This window comes from Etheostoma spectabile, unplaced genomic scaffold, assembly GCF_008692095.1.
Source record: "Etheostoma spectabile isolate EspeVRDwgs_2016 unplaced genomic scaffold, UIUC_Espe_1.0 scaffold48, whole genome shotgun sequence".
NCBI lineage: Eukaryota > Metazoa > Chordata > Actinopteri > Perciformes > Percidae > Etheostoma > Etheostoma spectabile.
Window position 1 is genome coordinate 447,031 of NW_022605618.1, and position 15,439 is coordinate 462,469.

At 39.2% G+C, this 15,439-nt stretch overlaps 1 protein-coding gene and 1 long non-coding RNA gene across 5 annotated transcripts in view; one reads left to right on the top strand and one right to left on the bottom strand.

The window, feature by feature from the left end:
* Positions 1-9,533, bottom strand: part of LOC116686782 (uncharacterized) — an 18,208-nt gene extending 8,675 nt beyond the window's left edge. Inside the window, exons 1-2 of the long non-coding RNA XR_004331357.1 lie at positions 9,363-9,533; positions 3,938-3,948 (exon numbers count right to left, since the gene is read on the bottom strand). This is a non-coding gene — a long non-coding RNA (uncharacterized LOC116686782). The remainder of the gene's footprint in view (positions 1-3,937; positions 3,949-9,362) is intronic.
* Positions 1-15,439, top strand: part of lrrk1 (leucine-rich repeat kinase 1) — a 199,978-nt gene that overhangs the window by 166,270 nt on the left and 18,269 nt on the right. For all 4 annotated transcript variants that reach the window (XM_032511829.1, XM_032511830.1, XM_032511832.1 and 1 more), the window contains 5 exons: positions 1,781-1,984; positions 2,421-2,560; positions 3,168-3,305; positions 7,841-8,035; positions 11,834-11,985. In XM_032511829.1, the coding sequence (XP_032367720.1) occupies positions 1,781-1,984; positions 2,421-2,560; positions 3,168-3,305; positions 7,841-8,035; positions 11,834-11,985 (829 nt within the window). The remainder of the gene's footprint in view (positions 1-1,780; positions 1,985-2,420; positions 2,561-3,167; positions 3,306-7,840; positions 8,036-11,833; positions 11,986-15,439) is intronic.

Consider the following 15,439-nt stretch of genomic DNA (forward strand, 5'->3'; position numbering starts at 1 on the left):
GGAGATGAGTGGTGCCCGGTGGGGTCTTCTGCTGTTGTAGCCCATCCACCTCAAGGTTGTGCGTGTTGTGGCTTCACAAATGCTTTGCTGCGTACCTCGGTTGTAACGAGTGGTTATTTCAGTCAAAGTTGCTCTTCTATCAGCTTGAATCAGTCGGCCCATTCTCCTCTGACCTCTCGCATCAACAAGGCCTTTTCGCCCACAGGACTGCCGCATACTAGATGTTTTTCCCTTTTCAAACCATTCTTTGTAAACCCTAGAAATGGTTGTGCATGAAAATCCCAGTAACTGAGCAGATTGTGAAATACTCAGACCGGCCCGTCTGGCACCAACAACCATGCCACGCTCAAAATTGCTTAAATCCCCTTTCTTTCCCATTCTGACATTCAGTTTGGAGTTCAGGAGATTGTCTTGACCAGGACCACACCTCTAAATGCATTGAAGCAACTGCCATGTGATTGATTGATTAGATAAGTGCATTAATGAGAAAGTGCGTGCAGTGGAATCATTAATAGTTGATTCATGTTTTGTTTTTTTGATTAATGTAAAAATTGCTAATAACAGAAAAAAAGCTAGTGAATAGGTAATCATTGTGATCCCCCATCTTGCTCCTACTGGTTACCTCTGTTGTGCATTGCGCAGCAACCTGTGTTGATGACATCCTTGATTACAATGGTACTGCTCAAAACTGGTGGAAATGCAAGCTGGTTCGTAAGGCTACATTTACATTGCTACGTTTTGTTTTTTAGGAGGAGTTTTGAGCAAAAAACAGGCCCAAATCAAAGTATCTCATTAACATCTCATGTAGTGGGCATAAACAGGAAGCAACTGGTAGTTTCCATGGTAAAGTTAGTAGCTTAGTCTGAGACAATGGGTCATCATGATTGATGAGACCCAATCAGGTGGAAAAACCTTTGCGTCAGTGTTGGTGTTGCCAAAGGTTTCCGTTTGCAGCCTTTGAGACTGCAACACAACCCCACAGATTCCAAACCAAAACAGATGTGTCCAAATTGCTCCAGTTTTGGGGCTCTGAAAAGCCAGAGCCGTGTGAATGTGAGGTGTTAACCTAGCAAGATATTTGTTTTTGAACCAAAATGTAGAAATGTAAATGTAGCGTAAGACCGCACCAAGGTTCCAAGAATCCTAAATGGAACCAGTTCAAGAACCAGAGCTGATTTGGTGAAAAAGGGGGTAAGACTGGCAGTTTTCCCTTCATTCCGCAGAGAGCACCAGAAAACGGACACTAGAAAACTAGTTTAATTTTGTCCGGTTATCAAGCTACTCACTGAATGATTAATTGGCAACAGATAAGATGATATGCTGGCTAAAAGCAGCTGCGAGATTAATGTTTTTTACACTGCAGATAATAACTTTGTAGCTCAGCAAGTAATGCCAACGTCACTGTCTGACCTCAGAGTTACTAAAGGTGACTAAAATCATTTAAACAGCATCTCAAATTTCATTGCATGACCTAAGTGTGGAACATCAGTCCCATGTTAATAGGTAGTGGTGTGAGCTGGGATGGTAATCCTTGACTCTCTTCAAATGGACTTAAATAGAATCATGCAAACACCTTGAGATGTGAAGGACAATTCCAAAAATGCCAACAAGTGTAAAGATTATTCTGGCAGACATATACCACCTGTATGATAAGGTTTGTAAAAAATTGTCAATATGAGATCCTGGAGAATTCATCTGGGCACAAATCTGCTCTTTGCGTCTTTCATTTGAAAGTATCCCTTTTTTCAATCCCCTTTCATTCCATTCTTTCCTGCTCCAGACACCATGGTGAAACATCTGCAGTCAGCAGATGCCTGTCGCAGCTTCTCTGAATTTCGCCAGGAGGCCAGTATGTTGCACTCTCTGCAGCATCCTTGCATCGTCTCTCTGGTGGGCATCAGCATCCATCCACTCTGCTTCGCCCTGCAGTTGGCCCCCCTGGGCAGTCTCAACACCGTGCTGGAAGAGAAGCACAAAGGCACAGGCACGTACAGAGATCTGCATCTTGTCATTTGACGTTGGTCTCAAAGCCTTTTTCTATTAGACTGGGTAAACCCCATCCACTCTGCCGGCAATTTGATTCCGCCCTGCAGCCCGGTCTGGAAACCTGCACGTTTAATTCTCCTGCTTCTGTTCACAATTTTTACGGGAACCAATCACAAACTGGTTTATCAACCTGGCACGCTATTGGTGGGTTTAACACGATGACGATAGAGAAGCGACCAAGCAGCTTCTTGTTTACATTCAACATAGTGGCCCTGGAAGCGCAGCAGAATACAGAGTCATTCGAACTATGCCCGTTGGTAAAGCCTCTTGTGCAGAGAAAATACAGAGCAGACTCCCCAGACTTGGCTTGGTCTGGTAATAGCCAGACTACTTTTCTGTGTTAGTGGAACTGAGGTTGTGTTTTCTCATTGTAGGCTCCAGGTACATGCCCCTTGGTCAAATGCTTACTTTCAAAGTAGCCTACCAGATTGCTGCGGGACTGGCGTACCTTCACAGGAAGAGCATAATTTTCTGTGACCTCAAATCTGACAACATCCTGGTGTGGTCTCTGGAGGTCTGTATATGGGTTAGAGCTGCAAAGATTAATCGGATAATTGATAAGGTGTTAACTGTTCAATTAGTCTATTTTGATAATAGGTTTGAGTTATTTTATATAAAAAACTTAAAAATTCTCTGTCAGCTTGTTGAATGTCAATATTTTCTAGTTTATTCTCTCCTCTGTGACAGTAAACTGAATATCTTTGAGCTGTGGACAAAACAAGATTAGATTAGAGGATGTCATCCTGGGCTTTGGAAAACACTGATCCACATTTTTCACCATTTTCTGACATTTTATAGACCAGGCAACTAATCGATTATTCAAAAAAATAATTAACAGATTAATCGACAATGAAAATAATCGTGAGATATTAGATTGTGTATTACCATAAAAAGGTTCAATTATAAATTTTGGATTTGGGTTTATTGACAATATTCTAATGGATTTATAACATAACATATCCATATATTGGACTTCCGTAGTAGCAGTAGCTTTCAAAATACATTTTCAAAATCAGTAGAGACTTTAATCTTATCAACAAACGCTATGTTTTCTATGGAAGCAGACAGGCTTGTTGTTTCTATCATCTTACTTGTTCACTAATTCATGTATCTTCTTCCAGGTGCAGGATCCAGTTAACATTAAACTGTCTGACTATGGCATTTCTCGACAAACCTTCCATGAGGGGGCGTTGGGGGTTGAGGGTACACCGGGTTACCAGGCTCCTGAGATCCGACCAGGCATTGTGTATGATGAGAAGGTACCGACCACCTCTTCTTAACCCACATTAGGTCATGTGTGTAGCAGTATATTTGGGAAAGGATTAGTATAATGAGGTTGTTGTCTATTGGTAGAGTTTTACTGTACAATTAATTGTTTCAGAAATAATTGCGATTACCAATAGATTTGTCTCTTTCAGTAAAACTTTAAAATATGCATTTATTTGTAACTTTTTCAAATAAATTCAAGTTTTGAAGGAATTCCAGGATATATATTTTGGCTAGATTTCTGTTATGTGACCCAGATCATGTAATACCACAAATACACAGCCTATGAAGTAAACAATGCGTCTTTATTATGAAAAAACATGGGGGCTCTCTTATATCAATTTAACATCCTTGATTTGTTTTCCATGCTAAACTGTTAGCCGCGGCTCTTTTGCGATAAAAGGAGCACGTTGATTTGGTTTAGCATCTAGTAAGGATGAAGTAAGGGTTCCAGGCATGTCCAGCTGGGAGGAGGCCTTGGGGAAGACCCTGGACGAGGTGGAGGGATTATATCTCCACCGTGGCCTGGGAACGCCTCGGAATCTCCCAGTCAGAGCAGGCTAACAGTGCTTGAACTGACAGGCTTCTGGTTACATATTACACACATACAAGGTTCATTCCCAACTAGAGCCTGCACTTATTGTTTCTAAGTGGTTTTAATGATAAAAGTTAAAAGGTACCTTACCCCAGTATTTACATTTTTTGTTAGATGTATTTTGCCTAAATATTTGGGAGGCCACATATCATGACCTTCTCTGGTCAAGGCAGTGCACACAGGATTTCCTGATTATGTTACGTGATAAACTATTTGTCATATTAAAGCTAAAGACCCTGACCCGAATCAGTGCAGGCAACACTGAGTAGCTGCAGCTACGTGTATGAGCTTCCACTGAGCTTCCCCCGACAACTGCCGTTTTAGCTCAGTGGGAGCTCGTACACGTAGCTGCAGCTACTCCGTGTTGGCTGCACTGATTTGGGTTGTTTTTTTTCAATTAAAAGTACACGCATATTTATGATCAATCCAATCCACTTTATTTCTATAGCACATTTTACAAACACAAAGTTACCAAAGTGCTGCACAGAAAACTCAAACATACAAAATAATTATTATAAAATATTGTAAAAACAAAAAAGATAAAATGAAAAAAAAATACTAAAATACAGTAAAACAATAAGAGACATCAGAGGACCACACAACTCACACGGAGTTAAAAGCCAAAGAATAAAAATGCGTCTTTAGACAAGACTTAAAACTCTCAACTGTTGGGGCTGTTCGGACATGGAGGGGCAGAGCGTTCCAGAGTTTAGGTCCAACCACAGAAAAGGCCCTGTCCCCCCGAGTTTTAAGTCTAAATGATGATCAAGATTAATATTAAAAAAAAGGCCGGAATTCTCCTTTAAGGAAGAGTTTGACTGGTTTAAGTGGTGCATTGTATTTGTTGGTCTTATCAAGTCATTAGTCCTCTTATAAGTCATTAGTTCTATTCAGCTTTATGCTACATAAGTTAATACCTCCAGTATTTTACATAATACAAACAAGGATGAGAGAATCAGGTGTCTTTCTAGCGGGGATAAAAACTGTATACATAATGAAGAGTGATAAGGTGCTAGACTAGTCAGATTGAGGTCAGGAGCACTTCCTTATAAGAATATTAGCCGGAGTTTTCCATAACGTACCAGAGACCTTAAGTATATCTGAAGCAACTACCAAGTGATGTCACCACAGATGTAGTTCAGTGATTTGGCATTCCACAACTGTTTGTCTCTGCAGTTATTCTGGGAAGTCACCCAGGGGCTGAGTCCACCATTACTCTCTGTGACCACTCAGAGACACAAATCCTCTCAGCTATTGTCCTCAGATTTGGGTTTCAAGGATGAGATGAACAAGAAAGGAGAACAACTAGAGTATGTGTTTACTTTATATACACAAAGTATAAGTGTTTGTTTTTTTAAATCACACTTAATGAACAAATGTGCTCTTTGGAGTCAATTGCAAACGAGGGAAAAACAACAAGGCGCTCACTTAAATCAACTCCAGAAGATAAGAGGAGTGCAGGATAAGCCAGAGTTGTGGTACTGTGGAGTATCTGGCCAGTCTCCATTGTCATTATCAGTAAAAGTCAAGCAATCATTCACCTTCCCCCCCTTCTCCCTCGGCTGGTTAGTATAGGATTATAGGTGCACCTCATCTTTCAAAATAGTTTCTGGCATCATGCCTTGCTATTGGGTTGGGAAAAAAAACCCAAAATCCTATGTATAACGATTTTCTTAGCAACAATTTTTAAAAAATGTATTCCTTTCTCTAGACTTTATACTGTGTGTGTGTGTGTGTGTGTGTGTGTGTGTGTGTGTGTGTGTGTGTGTGTGTGTGTGTGTGTGTGTGTGTGTGTGTGTGTGTGTGTGTGTGTGTGTGTGTGTGTGTGTATACACATTATATATATAGCAAAATATTTTTGTTTTGTTACCACTGGCGCCCCTACCTCATATCGGTCTCCAGTAAAACAGAGCAAAGCAGAAGATATAGAAAATCCATGTGATGTAATTCTTCACAAATAAAATAAAAGTGAGACTGACTGACATGTGATGTGCATTCTTCTTGGAAAACAATTACTTTTTAGAAATGTCACATCATATACACTCACCTATAGGATTATTAGGAACACCATACTATTAATGTGTTTGACCCCTTTCGCCTTCAGAACGGCCTTAATTCTACGGGGCATTGATTCAACAAGGTGCTGAAAGCATTCTTTAGAAAGGGTGGCAAGATTGATAGGATAGCATCTTGCAGTTGATGGAGATTTGGGATGCATCCAGGGCACAAAGCTCCCATCCACCACATCCCAAGATGCTCTATTGGGTTGAGATCTGGTGACTGGGGGGCCATTTTAGTACAGTGAACTCATTGTCGTGTTCAAGAAACCATTTGAAATGATTCGAGCTTGTGACATGGTGCATCATCCTGCTGGAAGTAGCCATCGAGGATGGGTACATGGTGGCCATAAAGGAGGCATGTCAGAAACAATGCTCAGGTAGACGTGGCATTTAACGATGCCCAATTGGCACTAAGGGGCCTAAAGTGTGCCAAGAAAAACTCCCCCACACCATTACACCACCACACCAGCCTGCACAGGGGTAAAAGGCATGATGGAGCCATGTTCTCATTCTGTTTACCGCCAAATTCTGACTCTTACCATCTGAATGTCTGAACAGAAATCAAGGACTCATCAGACCAGGCAACATTTTTCCAGTCTTCAACTGTCCAATTTGGTGAGCTCTTGCAAATGTGAGCTCTTTTTCCTATTTGTAAGGAGATGAGTGGTACCGGTGGGGTCTTTCGCTGTTGTAGCCATCCGCCTCAAGGTGGCGTTGGTGTGGCTTTGCTGCATACCTCGGTTGTACGAGTGGTTATTTCAGTTCAAAGTTGCTCTTCATCAGATTGAATCAGTCGGCCCATTATCTCTGGCATCAACAAGCATTTTTGCCCACAAGACTGCCGCATACTGGATGTTTTTCCCTTTTCACACCATTCTTTGTAAACCCTAGAAGGTTGTACTTGAAATCCCAGTAATGAGCAGATTGTGAAATTCTCAGACCGGCCCGTCTGGCACCAACACCATGCCACGCTCAAAATTGCTTAAATCACCTTTCTTTCCCATTCTGACATTCAGTTTGGAGTTCAGGAGATTGTCTTGACCAGACACACCCCTAAATGTATTGAAGCAACTGCCATGTGATGGGTTGAGTGATAATTGCATTAATGAGAAATTGAACAGGTGTTCCTAATAATCCTTTAGGTGAGTGTATTGTCTCTTGAAGATATTCATCTTTTGTTAAAGAAGGAAAAGAAAATCCCAATACTCAATAACATCAAACCACAATACTTGAATTGCAATAAATGAAAATCGAAATGGGTTTCCTCAGGAGGGTGGCTGGCGTCTCCCTTAGAGATAGGGTGAGACGCTCAGTCTCCGAGAGGAGCTCGGAGTAGAGCCGCTGCTCCTTCGCGTCGAAAGGAGCCAGTTGAGGTGGTTCAGGCATCTGGTAAGGATGCCTCCTGCGCCTCCCTAGGGAGGTGTTCCAGGCACGTCCAGCTGGGAGGAGGCCCCGGGAGACCTAGGACTAGGTGGTAGAGATATATCTCCAACCTGGCCTGGGAACGCCTCGGGATCCCCCAGTCGGAGCTGGTTGATGTGGCTCGGGAAAGGGAAGTTTAGGGTCCCCTACTGGAGCTGCTGCCCCCGCGACCCGACACCGGATAAGCGGTCGAAGATGGATGGATGGATGGATGGAAAATCGCAATACAAATCAAATACAATCAAGGACAAAAGCATATTGTCCCAGCCCTACTTGCTATGGTTACATTTACTGTTTAATCATTTCAGTTTCAGTTTTTTACTATCCATTTGATTGACATTCCTGACATGTAATGCTAAACACTCTTAAAATCCAAGGGTGACTGGAGGACTTAATACTTCCGAAACCTGACCTTGGTGCTCCATGTTATTTCTCTCATCACCGTCTAAAGGTGGACATGTTCTCCTATGGTATGGTGCTGTATGAGCTGCTGTCTGGGCGGAGGCCTGTGCTGGGACAACATCAGTTTCAGATAGCAAAGAAGCTCTCCAAAGGCATCCGTCCAGTGCTGGGCAGTCCACAGGAGGTTCAGTTCTGCTGCCTCCACAGCATGATGACTGAATGCTGGGACACCAAGCCCGAGAAGGTGAGCCTCCCTTCTTGTTCCCATAAATGTATTTGGCAGACGCAGTTTTTCCTGTTTGCTCTGGTTTGTAGTAAAATAGACTAATAAACTTTACTGCTCACAGTGTGGCTAGGGCAGTGTTTAAAGGGTAAGTTTTTTTTTTTTTTTTTTTTATTAACCCAGACCATAATTTCCCATGCATCAGTTTTTAAGTGACTAATGTGGACAAAAATCTTTTACACTGGTCGAGTATTGAGGGAGAATGCTGTAACCGGCAGCCGTGAAACGGGCTGTAATGTAATCATATGCGCATCAGTGTTAGGGCTGTTGGATATAATTCAAATAGTAAAAATAATCAATTCTATTCAAGTGCTGAAATTACTATTCAAATGTGATTGATTTTTTTTTTTGTTATAAATATTTTGGCTAATGTTAGCTAATCTCCCTCTACTTGCTTTGGCCTACCCACATGTGAATACAAATTCCTTTGGTCATGTCACGTCTGAACAAAAAATTAGCGGGAATGAGAAACAAGACATTGTCACGGAGATCACGTAACGAACGTTAGAGTAACGTTAGTACAGGGGGAGTGACAGACTGCGGTTGGAAATTAGAAGAAGAATGGGAAATAGTTTCAACATGACTTTAAAATCCACATCCACCAAGCCAAAATGCTTTTTATCATAAGTTAACTTGTTCTTGTTCGCCTAACTGCGTAGTTATAGTAGCTTAGCTGGGAACTTCTTGGAGAAAGCTAAAGTTAACTACAGCTATCAAAGTTAGCTTCAACTTCATATATTACCTTCTGCTTAGTTATCAATGGCTACCACTATTGTTACTTAGTTTTTTGACAAATTGTTTCGGCTGTGCTTTCTAACATGCTGCCATTGTGCTAACCGAGCACCGTTAGCCTGTACAACAGAGCCGCTTCAATACACTTGTTAGATAATGTTTCATTACTGAATTCTCTGTTAATTTGTGTTTGTCGCTGTGTGTTTGTGGTAGAAAATTAAATTAAACAAAGCAGCGTGTCAGAAATGCAAGGAGCCATGACGTAGGTCCCATCCAGGTTGGAAGTCCTTCTAGTGGACAGACTGCAACAACAAGCACATGCTTATAGTGGCATGGACAATGCATTAGCCTATGTAGTGCAGTACATATTAATAACAGGCTGCATTTGAGCATTAAATATTCAAATAAAATTTGAATGGTATTATACAGGAAGAGTGACAGCTCTAATCAGTGTCTGACAACATAATGAAAAGGATCCCTACAGAGATAGAGTAAGACTATTTTTTGTTTAAACCAGAAACCGCTCCTTGCCAAACTCTTCAGACATTCCAAAAACTTTTTAAAATGTTCACATGTAAATGGTTGAATTAAGGGTTTATTCCAACCAAACCAGAGTGGTGATTGTTAGAACAGTGGAAAGACGAACCAAAACGGCTTTTGATAGTTTTATTTAGTTTTTGTCGACTTTGAATGAAGTGTGTTTTACGGTTTTATAAAGTCTGGTAAGTTTGGCAATAGCGATTTTAAGGCAGTTTCATGTTGGACAAAAAGAATCTTACTCTTTAACAAAAAGGTCTATTTGTCAGACACATAATAATAATAATCTGAGCCTATCAGTGGTAAAACAAGCATTTTTATTGGACACAAACTGAAGGTACGCAACTGCCCATTAACTAACATTGTAGCTTGTTTTGCCACTGCTGACTGCAGCCTTCTCACTAGTTCATACTGGGCTAATTTCAAAGATTGTTGTTTCAATCAGTCACTTGGATACAAAAAACCCCAAAATAGGGTCCAGGTTTAAAAAAACAAAGTTACCCTGTCCCCGCTTGCTCAAAACTCATGATAAAACATTAACAAACCTACTGCACCATCACAGAGACCAAGGGATAGGCTAGGTCATTTTTGCCGGTGTGTAAGATTGGGTTCCAAGACCCGGTGCTGTAACGACCGCTATCTGCTGGACCAAATAGCAACACAAATTTAGGTGCCTCATTTTGGTGCCACTTAAATGCCTGCCCTTCCCTCTGATGCCCCGAAACAGACATTAGAGGCAACCGAAACATTGCTGCATGTGACACTAGTTAACATTACACTTGACAGCAGGTAACATTAACGTTAGCCTACCTTTATTTAGTGACTGGCTTAAACATACTAAAGCTAAACAGCGTAGAGGATTCCAACACTGGGACGTACAACAGTCTGCAGCAAAAGACACAAACTAGCTGAATTATATGGCCACTGCCTGCCGTTGTCGGAAAAACTACACAGACGGAACAATGGTGTATTTACCTGAAACTGGTAAGCTTTGTGGTGCATTCAAAGTTATTGTAAAATACCCATTTCCCATCTAGTAGTTGTTTTTGTCGTCTACCAACAATTTACTGGTGAAAATAAGTTATTGTTATAAGTTATTGATATTACATTTGTTAATAAATCATTGAAATGTGACCTATTGCCTTACAGGGTTTCTACCGGGTCTTAAAAAGTCCAAGAAAGTTACAAAATTAAAATTGAGTCCTTAAAAAGTCTTAAATTATTATATTATTATTATAATTATATTATTATTATAAATATTTTGTTCTAGGTCTTAAATAATTTTCAGCAGGTCTTTATTTTCCTATGTCAGTAACGCTACCTCTAACGCTCCGGCAATGTTTCATTTTTGTTTTCTGTGGGCTTATAGTTCTTTCGGTTGCTAGTCCAAAAATAATTGGCTGTATTACAACTACAAATGAGACCAACATGCAAATAAGTTTGCAGCCACTCTAGACACCAGTTCTATATTTCTATAATGAGAAAATAGAATAGTTTAACCCTTGTGTTGTCTTCTCGTCGACTATGCAACTTTTCGTTTTTTTGGGTAAACATTTCAAACCTTTTCTTTCAACACTTTTCCAGAGGTTTTTGTTACTTTTTTCCCCCGACAATTAAGTTGTTTATTTGCATTTTTTAAAGCTTTTTTGACAATTTTTTCAACATTCTTTTAACTTTTTTTTGTTTTGCTTAAATGCTATAAAATTGAATTAAACACCCACATTTTGTTGAAGTAGTATTTAACTTGTGAAGAGCATTGTATGGAACCATCCACCTTGTTTTTTTGACAATTTGTTTGAAAGACACCCAAATTTCTGATATAGAAGCTTTGTAAAAGGGGTCAAATTTGACAGGAGGGTTAAGACAATGTTTCCTACAAAGAACAAAGAACTACTACAAACTAACTCTTCATTCTAACCCCAACCGGCCCGTCAGACACCGCCTCCCAAGAGCCTGGGTCTGACCGAGGTTTCTGCCTAAAAGGAAGTTTTTCCTCGCCACTGTCGCACTGTTGCTTGCTCTGGAGGAAAAAACTGGAACTGTTGGGTCCTTGTGGATTCTGGAGTGTGGTCTAGACCTGCTCTATCTGTAAAGTGTCTTGAGATAACTTTTGTTGTGATTTGATACTATAAATAAATTGAATTGAAATTGAATTGAATTTCCGGACTCTGATATGAGTTTTTTTATATAGGTCTAAAATATCATTCACAATGGTCTTAAAAAAATGTCTTAAAGTCTTAAATATGACTTGGTGAAACCTGTAGAAATGCTGCCTTAGCAATAAACAAGCCAATCTTGTTTTTTGCGACTGGTAAAAAAACTAAAATCCTAGAAATACATAAAACAGAAACTCAACTCTGATTGACAACTAGATAAATACAAGACAAACACAATAATGTAATTAGTGATTAAGTGTAATGATATTGCCTAAAGAAAAAAAATCTGTCAAACAGCATATTAAAGTTACCCTTTGTGCGTGTGTATGTGCAGAGGCCGGGGGCCATGCGGTGTGTGAGGCAGATGCAGGAGCCCAGCTTCCCTTGCCTCAGGTACCTGTTGCCCTGTGACAGCCACTCGCAGCTCTTCCTATCCCAGCTGCAGGGACACAGCGCTGTGTTCTGGAACGGAGATAAGGACAACAGGTTTGTTTCAACTCTTTTAGTCTGCTAAAAAAAGAACTCTTCATACATTTCTTGGATTTGTTTGCCTTCACAAACCTTTTTTTTCATTTCCAAACAGTCCATTGGTAGTGGGTGCCTGGATGTTCACTAGTCTGTATTTTGCAGCGCGGTTACGGGGTTTTACAGACAATACTCCCTGTAAAAACCCAGCATAAGAACGTAAACATATGAAATTAAGTTTTGTTTAATTCTTCTGGCTGCTGCGGTCTCTCTTCTTTTCTTTCTTCTTTAAAAAAACACCAACAACAAAGCCCAACTTTACTTTTAATGTAATCAAACAAAGAGAAATGTTCTCCCCTCACCAAAAGACAGTCATAAATCATTACTAGAGTAATCTACTTCCTTTTCCAGCTGATGCAATAAATATGCAGAGGAGAATAAATCACTCACCAAAATCATCTGATAAGGTGGTTATTTTTTGTGCTTTAGAATGTAATCACTGCAAAACAATAATGAATTAAGCCTTATTATGTCTCTGTACAATAACGGATTCAAGTAGCTACAAATTATAAGTTCTGCTGGTATACAGCTGGACTGGAGTATGTGATGTTAGCTGTTCACTGAATAAGATCTGAAAGCCCCACCCATTTCTAGCTCTTAAGGTAATTGTTATGGATTGCTCCCGGGCTGACCCAGGTGAGCTCTAAATTATTATTAAATTATTAACTATTGTTGAATACCCATGTTGACTGACTTGGTTTCAATATCCAAAAGGAGGGTTGAGCCCTGATCAGACAGCCCTAGCACAACCCTGGTTGGTGGTGTAAAAGAGACTTACTTTGACTTTTAGTGCTCTTCATTCATTTAAACTAAACATAAAAACTAAAGTGTCCAATATGCAATTTACCTTAACAAAAGCAGTTTTATAAGTGAACACATATGTGCAGACATAGAGTGTAAATCCTGCAGCACACACTTTGATGCTTATACACCACAGTAGTCATAAACGCACACTACTGACTCCCAGGTGTCTGATGTAGCAGCTCCTTTGTTTTCTGTGTGTCGCAGCAGGATTCCAGGCTAATCTCTGTACAATAAAAGCAGCTCTTATCCCTTCGTACAGGTGGTGTTAATGACTGCTGCTGACTCCTGTAGTCTTCTTCCTGTTGTTAACTCCTTCACTGATAAGACCTTGTTAGCTCCCTTCCCCCAACACTCCCACTGTCACTAGACTTCAGAAACTGGGAACATGCTATAGGAGGCAGTGGCCAAGCAGCACCTCTAATTATTTAAACAAAGTCCATAATAACGCAAATAAAAGTCCTCATCCTATCTTTCTGACCTTCTACCCACACTAAGCTGGTGTAGCATCTGCGCAAGAGAGAAAAAAAGAAGAGATAAAACTATCTGCATCATTGTTTTTCTCGTTTTGAACTGATTCAGGCCTTTTGTAGAGTCATTATGTTAATCCCTTATACTTTGCATATTTGTTGATAACATGACGTTTGAGTACAAGAAACAGTCTAAAGGGGTAATAAACAGAAATATTAAATAAATAAAAGTAAGAAATGAAAGACACAGAATTCACAAGTTATACACATTACAATAACTAAGAACACAACACTACCGGTCAAAAGTTTGGGGTCACTTACAAATTTCTATACCACTCCATTATAGACAGAATACCAGCTGAGTGGGTGGCTGATCTTTAATGCAATATCTACATTTCCCATTAACAGCAACCATTTATCCAATGTTCCAATGGCACATTCTGATTACTAATCTGATATTATTTTTTAAAAATTCAGAAAACATTGGAGAACTGTTTTTTCAAATATGTAAGCACATAATGTAATCTTTTTTTCTATTTTTCTAATATCATGCAGGCCTACCATTACCATTATTCTTATGTCTCATTTGAACAAGTTAAGGAACCGCTGAAATGATTTTGAAAATATTATTTTAAGGTGCAAAAGAATCTTTGGCTCGATCAATATTGAAATCAATCAATATCAATAAATAAGGTTTCTTAAGTTGTATTATGTTTACTGAGTATAACTGTAACAATGTTTAATGTTTGTTTTCATGACTGTTAGCCATTCTAGGGACAGACAATAGCTATAAATGCTGTGATGCTTTACTTTGAAGATTTGTTGCACAAATGTTTATGTCTAAGCATCTTAGGATCTTTTTCCTGACAAAAAAACATATAGAGGTTAAGGATATGAACTAAGCTGCAAATTAATGTAATGATTATTTTGTTGGAGCAAGTCCAGGTTTGCCCGGGGAGTTTACAAAGACTAGCAGTATGAATGATTTGTTAAGCAAGAATGTAAATATTAATGAATCTATGTTTGTCAAGGGAACTGATGAAAAAGAAATTATTGAGATTGTTGACAAATTTAAGAGTAAAAAGTCCACTGACTGGATTGGTATTGACATGTTTATGGTCCAAAGTATTATTGGCTGTGTTGTCAAACCTCTAACGCATGTATGTAATCAATCTCTGAAAACTGGGGTCTTTCCAGATAAAATGAAAATGGCAAAGGTGATACCAATGGACAAGGCTGGTAAAAAACATACACTTTCAAACTACAGACCTGTTTCACTGCTCTCCCAATTCTCAAAAATACTAGAACAAATATTTTCTACAAGGATTGATAGCTTCATTACTAAACATAATATTCTTTGTGATCAGCAATATGGTTTCAGGGCTAACAGGACAGCTTCACATGCAATTATACAATTTGTAGAATAAATATCAACAGCAATAGAACAAAAAAAGTATGCAGTGGGGATATTCTTGGATCTTAAGAAGGCATTTGATACAGTAGACCACAATTTACTGATCACAAAATTACACAAATGTGGAATTAGGGGGACTGCACTTTCATGGTTAAATAGCTACTTACAGAACAGAACACAATATGTTGAAATGCAAAACCATAAATCAAAGGTAAAGAAAATCACCTGTGGGGTCCCCCAGGGGTCAGTGTTGGGACCATTGTTGTTTAACTTGTATATAAATAATGTATGGGAGGTTCCAAAAACATGACAACCGTTTTATTTGCTGATGATACTAATTTAATATGTTCTGGGGAATATTTGGAACAACTCTTGGATACAGCAGAAAATTAATTAAAAAATATGAAGAGCTGGTTTGATGCTAATAAACTAACACTGAACTTAAGTAAAACTAAATTTATAATTTTTGGTAATTGTGACACAATTTTACACAAAAAACTTATGATAAATGATATTGAAATTGAAAGAGTAAAAGAACTTAAAGTTCTGGGCGTCATAGTCGACGAAAAATTATGTTGGGAGCCACATATACACTATATTAATGGTAAAATATCTAAATCAATTGCTATGCTGTATAAAACCAATTATTTATTAAATCAACGCTCATTGTCTACGCTGTATTGTTCCTTCATATTTCAATACATTACTTACTGTTTGGAGGTATGGGGAA